The following is an 18351-nucleotide window of genomic DNA, read 5'->3' as shown; positions in this document are numbered from 1 at the left end:
GCTGTCAGTATCACGTAACTTCTTCAGCTGCTTATTTCCTGTGGAGTCAACATGCAGAAATACGGACAGCACCTCTCTGTAATGGCAACCCACTTTCTGGTCTGAGGGTGTATTTTCCTTAAAACATGTCGACAGATTTCAAGCATACTGCTGCCCCCCTAGCATATACAGTTATACGCTAGGAGCAGAACCCTGTTGTGGGAGCATTGGCGCTTGTTCTCCATAGCATGACGCATGGACGATGTCCTGAGGTCTAAATCTCATATTTAAGGCTGTTCAGTGAGAGCACTCGGGCACACAAACATTAGCCGGCAAACAAATGCAAGAGCAGGCAGGGCCTCTATGAAGGCAGCTGTTGCTCCATGTCATTACCATCATGCCATTTTTTCAAGATGGTCACCACCTAAATGGAGCAGTTAAGCGATATAATTGTTTAGTTAGTGACAAAAATATGCAAGTTGGTATGAGTAGTCGCCAAGGGTTGCTTGACGAAAGACACTCCCAGCCACTTGAAATATCTATTTTCAAGATGGCCGCCCCCTGGATCCTCAAAAGATCAATTTTCTAATAGAAATGTATGGGTTTTTCATTAAGGACCATTTGGTGTCATTTTATATGTTTTAGATTATGCTAAAGAACCGCCTATTACTGTGAGAATTGCAGTTGTTACTCTGTTTATTCATCAACATTGCTCACACTGCCGATATCTAACAGTGAAGCACATTTTCAGTTTAGTTCTTTAGTATTGTTTGAGATACTTCATGGTTCTGTGGCTGTGCCATTCAGAGCTGCTGTTGCCTCGGGATCTGTCCTTATTGTCATTTAGTATTAGTTAGTTAGTTAGTTACTTTATTATTTGTCCCCTCAGGGAATTTCTTTTTCACAGTACAGGCTCTTCTGCAGACAGGCATTGTGGCACATGAAAAACACAGGGGGGCGAGGTTGAGTCGGCTTACCGGGACGAGGTGGAGCAGCAAACAGGGTGAAAGGGTAACGGATTTCTGGTTTTTCGCTGTGGAAATACAGGAGGACTTAACTTGGAACATTAACACCACAACCACCATCAAGAAAGCACAACAGAGACTGTACTTACTGAGAATTCTCAGGAATAACAATCTAACTCAGAAACTTTTGGTGTCCTTCTATACAGTGGCTGGCCGGAAAGCCCTCCAAAGGGTTGTTAACACAGCCCAAAATATCATTGGTTGCTCTATCCCCATCCTGGAAGAACTGTACAGCTCCTGTTGTCTTAGTAGGGCTAAAACATTCTAAGGGATTCGTCCCAAAAAGGCCACCAACACTTTGAGTTATTGACGTTTCAGGTCTCTGAATGCTCGGACTAATAGACTTAAGAACAGTTTTTATCCAAGAGCTATAACAGTGCTGAACACAGCAAATACCTTTACCTATGATGGTACATGATGCTCAGGGTCTCTGCAATCTGTTTTTTGTTTTTGTCTCCTTAAGCTGCTACGGTGTGTGTGTGTGTGTGTGTGTGTGTGTGTGTGTGTGTGTGTGTGTGTGTGTGTGTGTGTGTGTTGGTGTGTAAGCTAGTCGTTTTAAATGTGTCTTTTAAAGGTCTAGCCAATGACAATAAAGACAATTCAATTCAGCATATAAGGAAATTTGTGATGCCTTTAAACTCATTCTGGTTTCTAAGCCAGCTGGCTAATGGCTCGATGGCTATGTTGAAGAAGAAGGATGAGAGCGGACAGCCCTGTCGGGTCCCACGTTTGAGGGGAGCGGACACCATTAGGCAAGGCAAGGCAGCTTTATTTGTATAGCACTTTTCATACACAAGGCAGACTCAAAGTGCTTCACAGCACAACATGTCATGAATTCAAATGCATTACAGAGAGACAAAGAGAATAAAAACATAGACAATAATCAAAACAGTGCGGACGTTAAAAGTGCGAAGATTTAGCAGAAAGCTAAGGTGAACATAAAAGTTTTCAGTCTAGTTTTAAAAGCGGTCAGAGTGGGTGAAAGTATCAAATCTTCAGGAAGTTTATTCCAGCTGTTTGTTGCATAATGACTTAAAGATGCTTTCCCTTGATTTGAGTTTACTCTGCGAACCACTAACAGATTGGTCTCAGAGGATCTTAGTGATCTAGAAGGCTTATGTAGTGGGAGCATATCAGTGATATACCTCGGCCCTAGACCATGTAGTGATTTATATGTGAGCAGGAGGATTTTGAAATCAATTCTCTGACGTACAGGAAGCCAGTGTAATGATTTAAGAATTGGTGTAATGTGCTCACATTTTTTGGTCTTTGTTAGAACTCTGGCAGCAGCGTTCTGAACAAGCTGTAGCTGCCTGACAGTTTTTTTGGGAAGACCTGCAAGGAGACCGTTACAGTAGTCTAGCCTACTGGTTATAAAGGCATGGACAGGTTTTTCTAAGTCTTGAGCTGACATGAGCCCTCTAAGTCTTGTTACATTTTTAAGGTGATAGTAGGCCGATTTTGTTACTGATTTGATGTGACTGTCGAAATGTAAATCAGAATCCATAATAACCCCAAGATTTCTGGCTTTATTTGAGGTTTTCAGGGACAGTGATTGAAGGTGTTGGATGACTTTAAACCTTTCTTTCTTAGCACCAAAAACAATTATCTCAGTTTTATCCTCATTTAGTTGAAGGAAATTTTGGCACATCCAGTGTTTGACTTGCTCAATGCACTGGCACAGTAGATCTATGGGGCGATAGTCATTTGGTGATAGCGCTACATAGATTTGGGTGTCATCGGCATAGCAATGGTGGTCAATGTTATTATTTTGCATGATTTGTCCTAGTGGGAGCATATAGATGTTAAATAAAGTCGGCCCCAAGATTGAACCTTGGGGGACTCCACACGTTACGTTGGTTTGTTCTGATACAAATTCGCCAATGGAAACAAAATAGTTCCTATCTTGTAGATATGACTTGAACCAGTTTAGGACTGTGCCTGAGAGCCCCACCCAGTTTTCCAACCTGTCCAAAAGTATTGAGTGGTCGACAGTGTCAAATGCAGCACTGAGGTCCAATAGCATTAGTACTGAAGTTTTGCCAGAGTCTGTGTTAAGACGGATGTCATTTATAACTTTAATAAGGACCGTCTCGGTGCTATGAAAAGGTCTAAATCCTGACTGGATGTTGATGTGGCAGCCAGTAGAAGCCAAGAAGTGAGTTAGTTGTTGGAGTACAACTTTCTCAATTATTTTACTTATGAATGGTAGATTTGAAATTGGTCTGTAGTTGTTGGTAATAGAGGCATCTATGCTCCGCTTTTTTAGAAGAGGTTTAATGACTGCAGTTTTGAAGGCCTTTGGGAAATTGCCCGATTGAATAGAGTTATTAACTATTTGCAATACGTCTGTTGATAGGCAGTCAAAAACATTCTTAAAGAAGTTGGTAGGTAAAGCATCGAGACAGCAGGTGGTTGGCTTTAGATCGGTCACTGTTTCCACTAGAGTTTTAGAGTCTATGGCATTAAAGCTTGCCATCATTGCTGTGTTATTTTGGCCTAAACGGGGTGGTGATCCAACTTTTTTGTTTGAGATATTGATGGCACGTCTGATGCCTTCAATTTTATCAGTATAAAAGAATGCAAACTCATTGCATTTCTGTGTGGAATGGAGTTCGGCTGGTATTTGTGTTGGGGGGTTGGTCAGTCTGTCGACAGTTGCAAATAGGGTTTTGGCCTTATTAGTGTTGCTCTTTATGATATTGGAGAAGAATGTTTCTCTAGCACTTTTTAAGACTAAATTGTAGGCCTGGAGCCTCTCTTTATAGATGTCATGGTGAATATGAAGTTTTGTATTTCGCCAGATTCGTTCAGCCTTCCTGCACTCTCTTCTCTGCGCTGTTACAACAGCAGCTTTTCTCCAGGGTGCCTTTTGCTTACCAGAAATCGTTTTAACTGTAACCGGTGCAATGACATCTATGATATTCACAATTTTGGAATTAAAGTTGTTTACAAGATCATCAGCATGGCATGGGTTTAGAGGTGGTAGCGAGGAGATGGCATTTTTAAAGAGTACATTAGCATGTTCATTGATGTAGCGCTTTTTGACATTCTTTGATTCTGTTTGTGTCTCCGGAATTAAAGAAATATTAAAGAAAACACAGAAGTGATCAGACAATGAAAGATCAGTCACAAGAACATCAGAAACATTGAGACCTTTTGTGGGCCTGTGAATGTTCTCATTCGTCCAGGTCATCGTTATCCTCAAAGCAATTTCAGTCAAAATCAACTGGACTGGTTGTTTGTCTAGGAAGACGTTTCACCTCTCATCCAAGAGGCTTCATCAGTTCATGTATGCATCTGACCAGGCTGGGACTGGTCCAGACCTGGTCCAGACCCAGACCTTTTGTGATAATCAGGTCCAGGGTGTATCCTTTACAATGAGTAGCCTCTTTCACATGTTGAGAAAGGTCAAATGTATCTAAAATAGTAAAAAGTTATTTTGCACCCTTGCCATTCGAATCATCAATATGAAAATTAAAGTCACCAGTTATAACTAGGCAGTCAAAGTCAGTGGAGATACTAGACAATAATTCGGTAAAATCATCGAAAAAATTTGCTGAGTATTTAGGTGGCCTGTAAATAATTAACAGAAGAATTTTGGGAGAGCATTTCAACACAGCACACAGGTATTCGAATGATGTAAAATCACCAAGTGACATCTGTTTCCCCTGAAATATGTTTTTAAATAAAAATGATTTGTTATTCAGAGACCTAACATTGAGCAGACCCATCCTGATGGTGTTATTGACAGGCTTCGATGTTGACTTTGATTTGGAGAGGATAGGAATGAGATTGTTTAGGTTAGCAGGGTGTCTACGTTTCCCAATGTTCTCTCTCTTGGTAGTCACAACAGGAATGTAGAAGGTGCCAAGCTTTGACGTAGGCAGCCTTGGGCCCAGCTGATAATGTGGTCTACTGCTGAACCCTTTTCTGTATCAATAATATTCAGGACTGCTGTCAGGGCGGGGCGGGGGTGGCCATGAGGGGGAGGAGGAGTGGGCAGCGTCAAAGCTGGAATGAACTACTGGAGGTGGACGTTGAGGGCGTAGAGGGGGTTTACGTAAGAGGGGCGGAGTAGGGCTGAGGGTTTGTGAAGCACGCCTTCGTGAAGGGGGTGGAGGAGGTGGGAGGGAGGTGCCACTGAGATGACGCTGAGGGGGGGATCGCTGAGGTCGGTTAAGGGGGGTAAAAATAGGAGTAGGGCGGGGAGTGGGTGGGCGTAGCTCCCTGAACTCAAAAGGGGATAAGGGGGGAGAAAGGCTTACTTGAGGAAGGGAGAAGGATGGAGACCTGGATTTAGGCTTGGGGGGTGTGGGGGAGGGATCTTCACGCCCATTTGAAATGAAAGGGGAGGTAGAGGGGGATGGACACGTCTCCTCTTTGCTCTGGTGTCTGTCATGGTCAGCGCTCTCCTTTTGCAATGGCGGTCCTCCTTCGACGTTCATGATAAGCTGTGTTGTGTCTGTCTTTTCCGTTGGTTCCTCTTGTCCTTGGCAGTGATGATAGATGGATGACGCAGGAAGTAAGACATGTTGGTCATGAAAAGCTTTACTCCCAGCTTATTTAGACAAAGTCCGTCTGCCTTAAAAAGATGCCCGCGGTCCCAGAAAAAGCTAAAATTGTCAATAAAATGCATCGAACAAGCAAGAAAAACGCTGGAGAGCCACTCATCCAGCGAGTAAAGTCGACTGAATCTCTCAGCTCCTCTCCTGATTGGGGGTAGAGGACCACTGATAAACACCTCAGCATTCACAGCGCTGACTGTTTCAAAGAGTTTATTGAAGTGCTCTCTCGGCTCCCTTGATTGTTGTTTTTCAATGTCATTAAAACCAATGTGCAGAATGATATTTTTCACATTTGGGTGTGCAGCCACAATATCCAGGATTCTTTTTTCCAAGTCAGACACCGTATCCTTCGGAAAGCAGAGTACTTTGGTGTTATTATTGCTTTTCATATCTTTTACAGAAAAGTCACCCACAATCAGATTTTCAGGCCCACTTGTTAGCTTTCTCGGTGGTTTTAAGTTAGCAGGTATTACCCTTCTGCGTGGTGATGGTGGGTTATTCAGGCAATCAGAGGGGGATCCATTGTCGGGCAACAGTGGAGCAAACCTGTTCTTTAGTTGAACACTTGCTTGATGGGGAAGTTTCTTGGTACTTTTCCTCTTCTCAGCTGTCCGCTGCTGTGTCCTTCGTGGCAGGGGAGTTGATGAAGCGCTATGCCTGGATAGAGATGGTAGCGCAGGCCAACCGGTCAGATCAGAGATATCAGGGCGCTGGGTCCGTTCTCCCTTGTCGCAGGGAGGTGGTCTTCTCTTTGGCTTTGCCCCAAGTGTGTTCCAGGGAGGATTATCGCTGGTAGATTTATTACCCTGTACAGGGACCTCCCGTTTCCTCGTAGCTTCATCATTGCTAGTTTGCTGGGTTCTGGCATGCCCCTGTCCACTGTTTTCAGTCAGTGCTAGGGTGGTTTTGTTGTCACAATATCCATTCACTTCTATAAATACTTCTAACCGATTCATTTTTGTTTCCAGCAGCAAAATCTTCTGTAGTAGTTTGTGGTAATCTTCCATAGAGAAGGGAGGCATCTTCTGGTGATTACCTTTAGCACTGTAGCACAGGCTCAGGCTTATCTTGAATGGTAGGCCTCCCTGCCTAGCGTTGAGGAAGTCGTAAAAATATTGAAAAATGCCTCTGTTATCTAAAAGAAATATAATCCCACTGGTTTTGTAAGTATCCAGGAGCTGTTGCTCTTTGTTTCTTATTGAGGAGAAGCAAATAGTAGCAGATAGTAGCAAAAAATGCAAGCAAAGGCGAGAGCAAGCAGAAAAGCGTCCGCACTGTAGCAAAGCAGGAAGGGTCAAAAAATCATTAGTGTTTACAGATGCAGAGAGGGTTACATACAGAAGCTGAACCCAAGAAATAAAATTAGAAACAAAGCCAAATTTCTCCTAAATGAAAAATAGAAAGCCCCACTGAACCTGAGAATATGATGTTGAGCAGCATTCTGGTATTGAATAATGGGTGTCTCCCTAATATGAAGCCTGTCTGGTCTAGCAAAATTATTGATGATATCGCATTTTGGAGGTGGAGGGTGAGGATCTTACAATCTACGTTTAAAAGTGAGACCGGTCTGTAGCTTCCACATGAGGTAGGATCCCTGTCTGTCTTCAGGAGCATGAAATAGATGCCTCGTATGAGGTTTCTGGAAGTCCGCCCTTGGTAAAACTCGATGGAGTAAGTTCCATCAAGTTTACCAGTTCCGCAATTTCCACCAGCCTAGCCCATTAAGCCCCCTCTCATTTGAGAAATATAGGATATCCCCTGTCCCTAAATAGTAGCTTTCAGCACTTCCCACAGAGTGCCGCTGCTGACATCAGGGGTGTCTGTTACAGTCGGTCTGGTCGCATGCATCGGCACATTTTGGTGGTGTATCCGTCAAATGAGACAAATATTACTATTGTAGTGACTTTCGGGTCCTGAAATTATCAATAATTGCGGGAGCAAGACTCGATCCGTGTCTACACCATCTCAGCCAAACGGGATGTGCTCACTAAATGATTCTTGAGCCAAACTACTCCACTAAGGTGTCGGCCATCTTGAAATTTCAAGTTGCTGAGGGTGGCTTATTTTAAGTAATATTCACATTACTATATATATTATTATAGTTACTGTTACGCTTTGGTTGCTTGCATCTCTGGAAGTGTGTCTGTCTGTCTCTCTCTGTCCATCCGTGTGTCTTTTCTCTCTTTCTCTCTCCTTTTCTTCCTCCCCAACCGGTCAAGACAGACGGCCGTCCTCCACAGAGCTGGGTCTGTCCGATGTTCCTGCCTGTTATAGATTTTCCACAATAGGGGATACTGGTGAACCCATGGCACAGCCGTGTTTCTGTCTGTAAAAAATGCCATTAAACTGGAAATATGTGGTATTCAGGCACAAATCCAGAAGTTGGCAAATGTGGTCTGGTTTGAGATTTGTTTGGTTTTGTAAGGAGTTGTCCTGTGTGAGCCGCTCTCTTACCGTGGCTAGGCCTCCATGGTTGGATAACAGGTGAACAAGGAAGTCACGTCGTATGATACCATGGTTTCATCTGGATCCATTTTTAGGTCTCTGACTTTGTTCACAAAGTCTATGGAGTTTTGGATGTGGCGTGGGGTGTTTCCCACCAGTGGTGGTAGTAGCTTTCAGCACTTCCCACAGAGTGCCGCTGCTGACATCAGGGGTGTCGTTAAACTCTATGTAAGAGCGGATTTGAGAAACACCAAAAATCTTTAAACTTACTAGTCGAGGAGTTTGTTATCGGGTAAAAAAGAAATCAATTTGGGAGAATGTGTTGTGTACATGGTAAAAAAAAAGAAAGCTTTACCATGGGGATTTCTAAACCTCTAAATTCCCAACTGTGACGCATATATGGTTTTACTCTGTGTGCTGATTTTGATAGTGTTACCTGTGTGGGAGAAGGTCTGTCAAGAGTCACATCCTGTAATGCAGTCACAGTCAGCATTTGGGATTTTTGCAAATAGCCTTGTAAAAAACCGTTCATCGTCCCAGGTGGGCCCATAAATCGGAACTAAAACCACTTGTGTGTTCTGAAGTGTGCCCGAAACTATGACATAGCGGTCTTCAGTATCTAGGATTACATTTGTTGGCTCAAACAGGACCCTTTTATGAAAGACGATAGCTGCCCCTCTAACTCTATCTGTAAATTTGGAGTGAATAAGTGGCTCATCCACGCCATCTTAATACATGGTGTGTCAGCTGATTTGAGATGTGTTTCCTGCAGAAACATCCCATCCCCCTTAAGGTGCTGCAACTGTGTCAGGACCTTACCGATTTTGACCGCTCTTCTTCATTACCTTAGTATTCAGGAAATCAGACGCACTGCAGTACCTGTCTTTACAGTCATAGGAACTTTTTTTCAGGGCGGATGCCTTTTTTTTTTTTCATCAGCCTTAGCTGATGGCTGATACGGACTGCCGATTTTCTTAAGCCAATACTTCAAGCCAATACTACTTTTGCTCTCCTGGTCTGTTACAGTCGGTCTGGTCGAATGCATCGGCACATTTTGGTGGTGTATCCGTCAAATGAGACAAATATTACTATTGTAGTGACTTTCGGGTCCTGAAATTATCAATAATTGCGGGAGCAAGACTCGATCCGTGTCTACACCATCTCAGCCAAACGGGATGTGCTCACTAAATGATTCTTGAGCCAAACTACTCCACAAAGGTGTCGGCCATCTTGAAATTTCAAGTTGCTGAGGGTGGCTTATTTTAAGTAATATTCACATTACTATATATATTATTATAGTTACTGTTACGCTTTGGTTGCTTGCATCTCTGGAAGTGTGTCTGTCTGTCTCTCTCTGTCCATCCGTGTGTCTTTTCTCTCTTTCTCTCTCCTTTTCTTCCTCCCCAACCGGTCAAGACAGACGGCCGTCCTCCACAGAGCTGGGTCTGTCCGATGTTCCTGCCTGTTATAGGGAAGGTTTTTGTTGCCACTGTACTCTACAGAGGAATTGTTGGGTCTATGTAAATCATAAGTCATAGAGTGTGGTCTTTACCTACTCTGTAAAGTGCCCTGAGATAACTTTTGTTATGATTTGACACTAAAATTGAATAAAATGTAATTGAATTGAAATTCTCATGCCAATTTTCATGCTTGTATCACCAAATAAATCATTATATCACTTAACTGCTCCACTGGAGACTGGTCATGTCAATTTTCATGCTTGTATCACAAATTGAAAGATTGTAGCATTATCTGCTCCACTATATATGACAGCCATTGATTTAATATTCGGAAAAATCAATAAACAGATAGATAATCATAACAGTTCGATGATCTCTATTTTGTTTTAGGGTTTGGGTATGACCTTAAGTGCAGCCTTAGAAATGGAGCATAGAGACAAAGGTCTGTGTATTCTTCCCTTTTCTTTAATCTTAACATATTCATTATCTACGTTTGTACATCTGTCTGAAGATATAGTGATGTTATTGACCTTTTATTATTTGTGTTGCAGGGTGTCCAATCCTACTCCTGTAGGGCCTGATTCTAATGATGGAACACCTGATTCTAAAATATTAGATGACATGCTGTCATGTCATCATTGCATTGGACAGCATAAACCAGGTTGCTTTTGTGTGTGTGTGGTGTTCTGTCCTTCGGATGTACTAGTCTCTGTCTGAGTGTGTTACCGGGTTTGAAATACACAGGGATGCAGTGTTTGTTGAAGATCCTCCTGAGTTTCTCTGATACCCCAGCCACATATGGGATGACTATGTTGTTTCTCCTGTTATCTTTTTCTTTCTCTCTGGAGGCAGCTGCCACTTTAACAAAGGTCCAGCTGGGGTAGCCACAAGTTGTGAGGGCGCCTCTCAGGTGCTTGCGTTCTTCCCCTTGAGCCTGTGAGCTAGTGGGTACGTTATCAGCTCTATGCTGCAGTGTTCTGATAACGGCAAGCTTGTGTTCCAAAGGGTGGTGAGAGTCAAACAGTAGATATTGATCCATGTGAGTCGGTTTTCTGTATACCCCTATGTGGAGGCTTCTGTCATTCTCCATATGGACGTCACAGTCCAAGAAGGGCAAGCTGTTGTCCTTAACTTCCTCTCTGGTGAACTTGATGTTTCTGTCCACTGAGTTGATATGTTCAGTAACAGTTTGCACCTCTTTGGATTTGATCTTAACCCATGTGTCGTACCAATGGCTTGGGGTTACTCCTTTGAAGGAGTTCAAAGCCTTGTCCTCTACCTCCTCCATGTACAGATTTTCCACAATAGGGGATACTGGTGAACCCATGGCACAGCCGTGTTTCTGTCTGTAAAAAATGCCATTAAACTGGAAATATGTGGTATTCAGGCACAAATCCAGAAGTTGGCAAATGTGGTCTGGTTTGAGATTTGTTTGGTTTTGTAAGGAGTTGTCCTGTGTGAGCCGCTCTCTTACCGTGGCTAGGCCTCCATGGTTGGATAACAGGTGAACAAGGAAGTCACGTCGTATGATACCATGGTTTCATCTGGATCCATTTTTAGGTCTCTGACTTTGTTCACAAAGTCTATGGAGTTTTGGATGTGGCGTGGGGTGTTTCCCACCAGTGGTGCCAGAATATTGGCAACATGCTTGGCAATGTTATAAGTGACCGAGTTTATACTGCTGACAATGGGCCTGAGCAGGGCCCCTTCTTTATGGATTTTTGGGAGTCCATATAAGCAGGGGATTGAGTCCTGGGGGTAAAGCCTGTAATACTGGGGTTTGCTAAAGCCTCCTTCTTTTTGTAGTTGCTGTGCAGTTACATGCCAGACATACAAGACAAATGCACCTAATGCACCTTATGTATATCATTGTAAATAATATAACAAGAGGTTTATAACAGCCTGGTCACTTTACTTTGCACAATTATTTTATCTTTCTATTTTAAATTTCTCATATTTACTTGATAACCTATTTTAATATTACCTCTATTTTTTATCTTAAATTATTGTTCTGTGTTGTTCTGTTATTGTTATGTTATTGTTATGTAAATGTTATTGTTATTGTTATGTTTAGGTTTGTCCTGTTAAATGTTTGGAAACTGTGAGAAAAGCTTAAGCCGGAGTCAAATTCACTGTATGTCCAACATACTTAGCAATAAACCTGATTCTGATTCTGATTCTGATTCTGTAGACACTCTATCACCTTCTTTTTGTAACCACTGGTAGGGTCTCGTTTCAGAGTTTCATAAGTGTTGGAGTCACTGAGTAATGCAGAGATCTTTGCCTGATAATCAGTTCTATTGAGAACAACTGTGCATCTACCCTTGTCTGCTGGAAGGATAGTGATGCTGTGGTCTTTGCTCAGTGCCGTTATTGCTTTTCTCTCCTCAATGGTGAGGTTGGATGGGGGGACCTTAGCCTGGGACAACGCTGCTGACACTCTCAACCTTAGCTGTTCAGCCTCAGTTCCATTAAGGTTGTTTTTCTTTATAGCCGATTCCGTAGCCGTAATCAACTCCACAACGGGTACCTCTTTTGGTGTCATGGCAAAGTTCAAGCCCTTGGCTAAGACCTCCTTCTCTGGGTGGGTAAGATCTCTGTCCGACAAATTCTTAACCCATCTGTTTTGTGTTTCTTCCTGTGCTGGAATGTCAGTTTTTTTGCCTCCAAGTGAGTATTTCTGTGTTTTTGCCAATATCCCGGGATTGCAAAAGCACCCAGAAAAGCAACCTGGTTTATGCTGTCCAATGCAACGAGGAATGCAAAGATCTTTACATTGGAGAAACAAAACAACCACTGCATAAACGCATGGCCCAACACAGGAGAGTTAACTCCTCAGGCCTGGACTCCGCTGTCCACTTACACCTCCTTTCCAGCACCTTGGAGTAGACTTTTCCAGGGAGGCTGAGTAGTGTGATACCCCTGTAATTGGCACACACCCTCTGGTCCCCCTTTTTAAACAGAGGAACCACCACCCAAGTCTCCCACTCCCTTGGCACTGTTCCAGACTTCCACGCAATGTTAAGTGTCAACCAAGACAGCCCCTTCAAATCCAAAGCTTTCAGCATTCCTGGACGAATCTCATCAATCCCTGGGGCTTTGCCACTGTGGAGTTGTTTGACTACCTCAGTGACTCTCGCCAGAGATACTGACAATGATTCCCCGTCAGCCTCCAGCTCTGCCTCTACAAAAAAGGGCGTGTTAGTCGGATTAAGGAGTTCCTTAAAGTGCTCCTTCCATCGCCCAATTACCTCATCGGCTGAGCTCACCAGCGTCCCGTCCTTACTGTAAACAGCTTGGAAGGTACCCCGTTTCCCCTATCCTGAGATGTCGAATGGTTTTCCAGAAGCACCTTGGTGCCGCCCGAAAGACCTTCTCCATGACTTCTCCGAACTCCTCCCACACCCGCTGCTTTGCCTCTGACACAGCAGAGGCTGCAGCCCTTCTGGCCTGCTGGATCCTTGCAACTGCCTCCGGAGTCTTTCGGGATAACATAACCGCCCCTTGAGGCACCTAAGACCTTGAGGCCACAGCTCACTGCTGCAGCTTTAGCAATGGAAGCTTTGAACATTGCCCACTCCGGTTCAATGCCCCCAACCTCCACAGGGATGCCAGAAAAGCTCTGCCGGAGGTGTGAGTTGAAGATCTCTCGGACAGAAACCTCCTCCTCCAGACGTTCCCAGTTCACCCGCACTACTCGTTTGGGCTTACCTGGTCTGTCAAGAATCTTCCCCCTATCATCTGACCCAACTCATCACCAGATGGTGATCAGTTGACAGCTCCGCCCCTCTCTTCACTCGAGTATCCAAAACATACGACCTCAGATCAGATGATACGATCACAAAATTGATCATCAACCTTTGGCCTAGGGTGCTCTGGTACCAAGTACACTTATGAGCATCCTTATGTTCGAACATGGTGTTAGTTATAGACCATCCGTGACTAGTACAGAAGTCTAATAACTGACGACCACTCGGATTTAGATCAGGGAGGCCGTTCCTCCCAATCACGCCTCTCCAGATGTCAACATCATCGCCCATGTGGGCATTGAAGTATCCCAGGAGTCCCCTACTGGAGCCCCATGCAGGACTCCATTCAGGGTCTCCAAGAAGGCCGAATACTCAGAACTGCTGTTCGGTGCATATGCACAAACAACAGTCAGAGTTTTCCCCCTTACCACCCCCAGGCGTGAGGAGGTGACCCTCTCGTCCACCAGGGTGAACTCCAACACCGCAGCGCTCAGCCGGGGGTTTGTGAGTATCCCGTAACCCGCCCGGCGCCTCACACCCTGGGCAACTCCAGAGAAGAATAGGGTCCAACCCCTATCCAGGAGTACGGTTCCAGAACCGAGACTGTGTGTGGAGGTAAGCCCCACTAGATCTAACTGGTAGCGCTCCACCTCCCGCACAAGCTCCAGCTCCTTCAGAGAGGTGACATTCCACGTCCCCAGAGCCAGCTTCTGCTACCCGTGTCTGGTCCGTCGAGGCCCCTCACCTTAACTGCCACCCGTGCAGCAGCGCACCCGACCCAGTGGTTCCTGTTGGTAAATGCCAGCTAATGCCAAACAGCTAACCAAGCAGTTTTGTGAGCTAAGATGCATTTGAGTTATTAAAGGTTAGTAATCCGGTAAATCATTCTCAAACATGATTGATATGTGATTTAATTCATATTTGTGTGCACTATGTGGTGATAAAAGCTAAAAAGAAAAAAACAATTAAAATCATTTCATAATACACACTTTTGTGTGTGCTGGCTGTTTAAAAACGTTTACTTTATAGCTGTTTATGATAAATTGTCAATGTGAATAGTCCATTGATTTAAGATTGAAAAAAAGAATAAATACTGTACAGTTGATTTAGATAGATGTATCTAAAAAAAAAGAGATAAAGAGATTAACAATACATATAAAACTTCTGCTCTATGCAGGTTGGTATTTATTTTTGGAGTGTGAAACGTTTCTGATGACGAGCCAGAGCCCAAACCCGGGGAACGTGGAGAAGGACACTGGCTTACATGCTTGGAGGGTGTGACGTCGGAAGAGCTCATCGTGCATCTGGAGAAAGCGCACCTATCTCATGATACAGATAAGACACAAAATCATACTACCCGGGTAGATGAACAATTACACTACAATACATTAAAGGACTAACACCCAAACTGTGGACACTGACTAGATTGGACATTTGACTTGTTTTTGGACTTTATTGGACTGTATCATTTATTATTTTGGGCCCATTAATTTATTTGCACTTTAAACAACATTTTATTATTTGATTTGTACTTTGAACAATAATTTTCTATTTCAATTGCAATTTGAACAACATTTTTTGTAAGTTGTACATTTGTTTACCCCTGAGGTCGTTGAATGGTAAATACCAGGTTGAATTTACTTAGTTTTGATACATAGAGAAAATATAAATTCAGTTGTTGGTATTAAGAGTGGCTTTCCTAACAGTAAAGAACCATTTTGTTACTTTTTCTAAACTGTGGTCCATGTCATTTAAATCCTCCCTGACAGAAACTTTATCTTCTGATTTTTGCCTAACCTTTAAAGTACATGATAGTCACCTTAGCTCATGTACAGTAGACATGCGTTACATGTGTGTCTCACTTGGAGAAAGAAGTGCCAGAGCTCCGATGATCAAAACCCATTTAGATTGATATGTCACCTCCTCAGTCTGATAAATCCCTCTGGGGTCCTTTTTTTCGTAATGGAGACACACTGAGTGAGAGGACTTTTAAAAGGGTGTGCCTTCAAACTTTCTCAGCAGCCACAATTTATCTAAATGGAAACACGCCTAATGCGACTTAAATTAGTTTAGGTTAAAGACTGATGTCGGTCAGTAAATGTACCAGATATGTTCCAGGTAAGCATGAATATTATAGTAATATGCTACATGGATTGAAATGATTAGGTAGTATTGATTGTGCCACTTACATTTTCAGCAGTGCCGATTCTTGTCTGACTATAGCTGAAAAATACATCAAAACTTTGTACACCAGTAGGAGGAAATATATCATTCAGGGGGGAAAACATTGCAAACCGCTATAAAACGTTTTACATAAAGTCCAGCACTGATAGCCACTGGTCTACTAGACCAGTGATGTCCAACTGTGTACCACAGAAGATTAGAAGTTTGCAGATTAGTTTTGCATTGCTAAACACTTCACTTTTGTCCCATGACTCCATCATTGGGTGAAAGGTACCTGGAAGAGGGAGTCATCACATTAACTCATTAGTTAAAGCATGGCTATATGTCAGACCTTGACTGGTGTTAAAGTTGTAGTCCGGCGGTGAAGGGCTTGTGCTGAGACTGTCCAGTTGCTGCTGCAAGGTCTCAAGCTTTTGACCCAAACTAGGACGGTCAGATGTGAAGACGCGGTTCTGTTCAACCACTTCACTGATCCGCTCCAGCAGCTGGGTCACACTAACAGAGAGAGATTAAGAAACGAAAGTAAATGTCAAACTTCACAGAAGAAGAAACATATTTCCTTTGTTATTCCTTTTCTACCAAGATACAGTACATTTACAAATAACTTGGCATAAGATCTTTGTGCATGATTGACATGATGTTCATATCATGAGACTGAAGTGAGAGAGTGAACAATGGAGCAAGAAAAGTGGAAAGAGGGAGGGAAAACAGTGCGCTAGTGAGTGAAATGGGATAAGAAGATTGTGGCAAAATGTAGTTGGTTTCAATTTAATTCAATTTGGTTTTATTTACAGTGCCAAATCACCAACAGAAATTATCTCAAGACACTTGCATACAGAGTAGGTAAAGACCACACTTATGACTTATTTATGATTTACAGAGACCCAACAATCCCCCCATGAGCAGGAACAAGTCACAATATCTTTTACAATAATAAAGAATAACATTGCGTGAGACTGCAGACTGGGTCAATGTCTACTTCAAAAGGTGCTGGAAAGGATTGAAGAGGAACAATGCGGATTCGGTCCTAGACCTGGAACGATGGACCAGCTCTTTACTCTCATAACGATCCAGCAGGGGGCCTGGGAGTATGCTCATCTAGGGTCCGTTTCACAAAGCAGGTTCAACAAACTCTGAGTCTAACCCTGGACTCTGAGTTGATCTACTCTGAGATAGGAAACTCTGAGTTTTCGGTTCCAGAAAAGCTGATTTGCGTTAGTTTGATCAACTTGGAGTAGTTTCACCTGGAGTTAAGCGCGTGCACCACAAGTATAAAAAGACAGCATCAATGGAGCCCTGATTCGACGAGTCACCATGGCAACGGGGAAAAGGAAGGCTGCGTTTTTCACCACACTGGAATTGGAAATATTAATGCGCTCATACGGTGAGTATGAGCATATCTTTTGCCGTAAGTGTAACACCGCTGCAGCAGCAAAAGAGAGGGAGACGGCGTGGGAGAACATTGCTGCTCGGGTCAATGCGTAAGTTTAAATGTAGTCCTTTGCAATCACAATAATATTACAGAGGGGAACTGCTTGAGTGGTAGCCTATTCATTTATTTCATTTCGGTGCAACCCCACGGGGCAGAAGCGCACTTGGCAGCAGCTTATGATGAAACATAAAAACATTTTTCAAACAGGTAAGACCTCGGCATAATCTCATGGGGGTACCTCATTTTGATCATGTTTTACATTTTAAAGTAAATATTCAGAATCAGAATCAGAAAACCTTTAATGTCCCGCAGACGGGGAAATTCGTTTGTCACAGCAGCAACAGAATATTACAAGCAGAAACACATTACAAAATAAGATAAAATAAAATAAAAAAAAGAAATGGCTGTTTGACTGTACAGTTGTTTTATCCCCAACATAATGCTGATTTCACGTACATAAATGTCTTCTCATCTATATCATGTTCTGTTAATTAATTAAGCCTATTTAAACTAAGACAGACTTCTACTCAGCCAACAGAAAGAAAGCAGACACCCGTAAAACGGGTGGTGGCCCAGCACCGCCACCTCTAACGCAGGCAGAGGAGCTGGCACTAAGCCAGAATTTAGGAAGGCCAGTGGAGGAAGCCTATCCTCTGAGCTCACCCCCCAAGACACAAGTGCTTTTATAAAATGTAATATGCCTAGACATATATATATATATATATATATATATATATATATATATATATATATAAATAAAAGTCTATTCATAAAAATATTTATTTCCCTTTCATGACTTTTTTTTTTTAACTTTTGTTCCAACAGGTTCTGATGGTGCTGTCTCCCTGGTGGAGCCCCCTCCCGCCACAACAGACCTTGTAATTGTTAGTAGGCAATACTTCAAAGATTTTGTCAAATGGTAGTTTGAATATACTGAAAAGTATCACTCATCTAGGATGAAGAGTATGAGGAAACTTTATCTGCTGCCTTTACAGAGGGGGATCCAGAAAGGCCTACAGAGGTAACATCTTGATATGTTACTGATAGCTCTCTTCCGATTTACATTTCTTAACATTCTGGTGGAATATAGTGACATTTAGCCTTCACTGTAGTATTAACACATTCTCATCCTTTAACAGGGCATGGCTGGGCAGCAGCAGGAGGGTCCCTCAACTTCCACTGCACAGATTGACACAGTGAGATGGATGTTCAGTAAACACCAGAGATTCGTTCTGTGGAATTCATGTGCAACTGTATAATGTCCTCCTTGTATGTATTCCCAGTTACCAATCAAAGACATTTATAAAATTGACCTGCTGAAAAAAATACAAAAAACAGACAAAGAAATGCACTACTTGGACCGGCAGATTAGGAAGGCAGACATAGAAATTGAAATACTGGAGCACAAGTTAGAGGTAGGTGCATGGTCACATGTGAATCATGTTAAGTATGTTAACTATATTGGAACATCAATTAAACTAGCTCTTGTATTTGCAGGAAATAAAGAAG

General features: G+C 42.9%; 1 protein-coding gene across 1 annotated transcript in view; it reads right to left on the bottom strand.

Moving 5' to 3' along the window:
• Nucleotides 1-18351, bottom strand: part of abca2 (ATP-binding cassette, sub-family A (ABC1), member 2) — a 423663-nt gene that overhangs the window by 308215 nt on the left and 97097 nt on the right. The window contains exon 4 of the mRNA XM_083912406.1: nt 15742-15905. Within this exon, the coding sequence (XP_083768532.1) occupies nt 15742-15905 (164 nt within the window). The remainder of the gene's footprint in view (nt 1-15741; nt 15906-18351) is intronic.

Source organism: Echiichthys vipera (genome assembly GCF_963691815.1).
Source record: "Echiichthys vipera genome assembly, chromosome: 4".
Lineage (NCBI taxonomy): Eukaryota > Metazoa > Chordata > Actinopteri > Perciformes > Trachinidae > Echiichthys > Echiichthys vipera.
The sequence above is the reverse complement of the archived record's forward strand: the minus strand, read 5'-3'. Positions and strand labels throughout refer to the sequence as shown.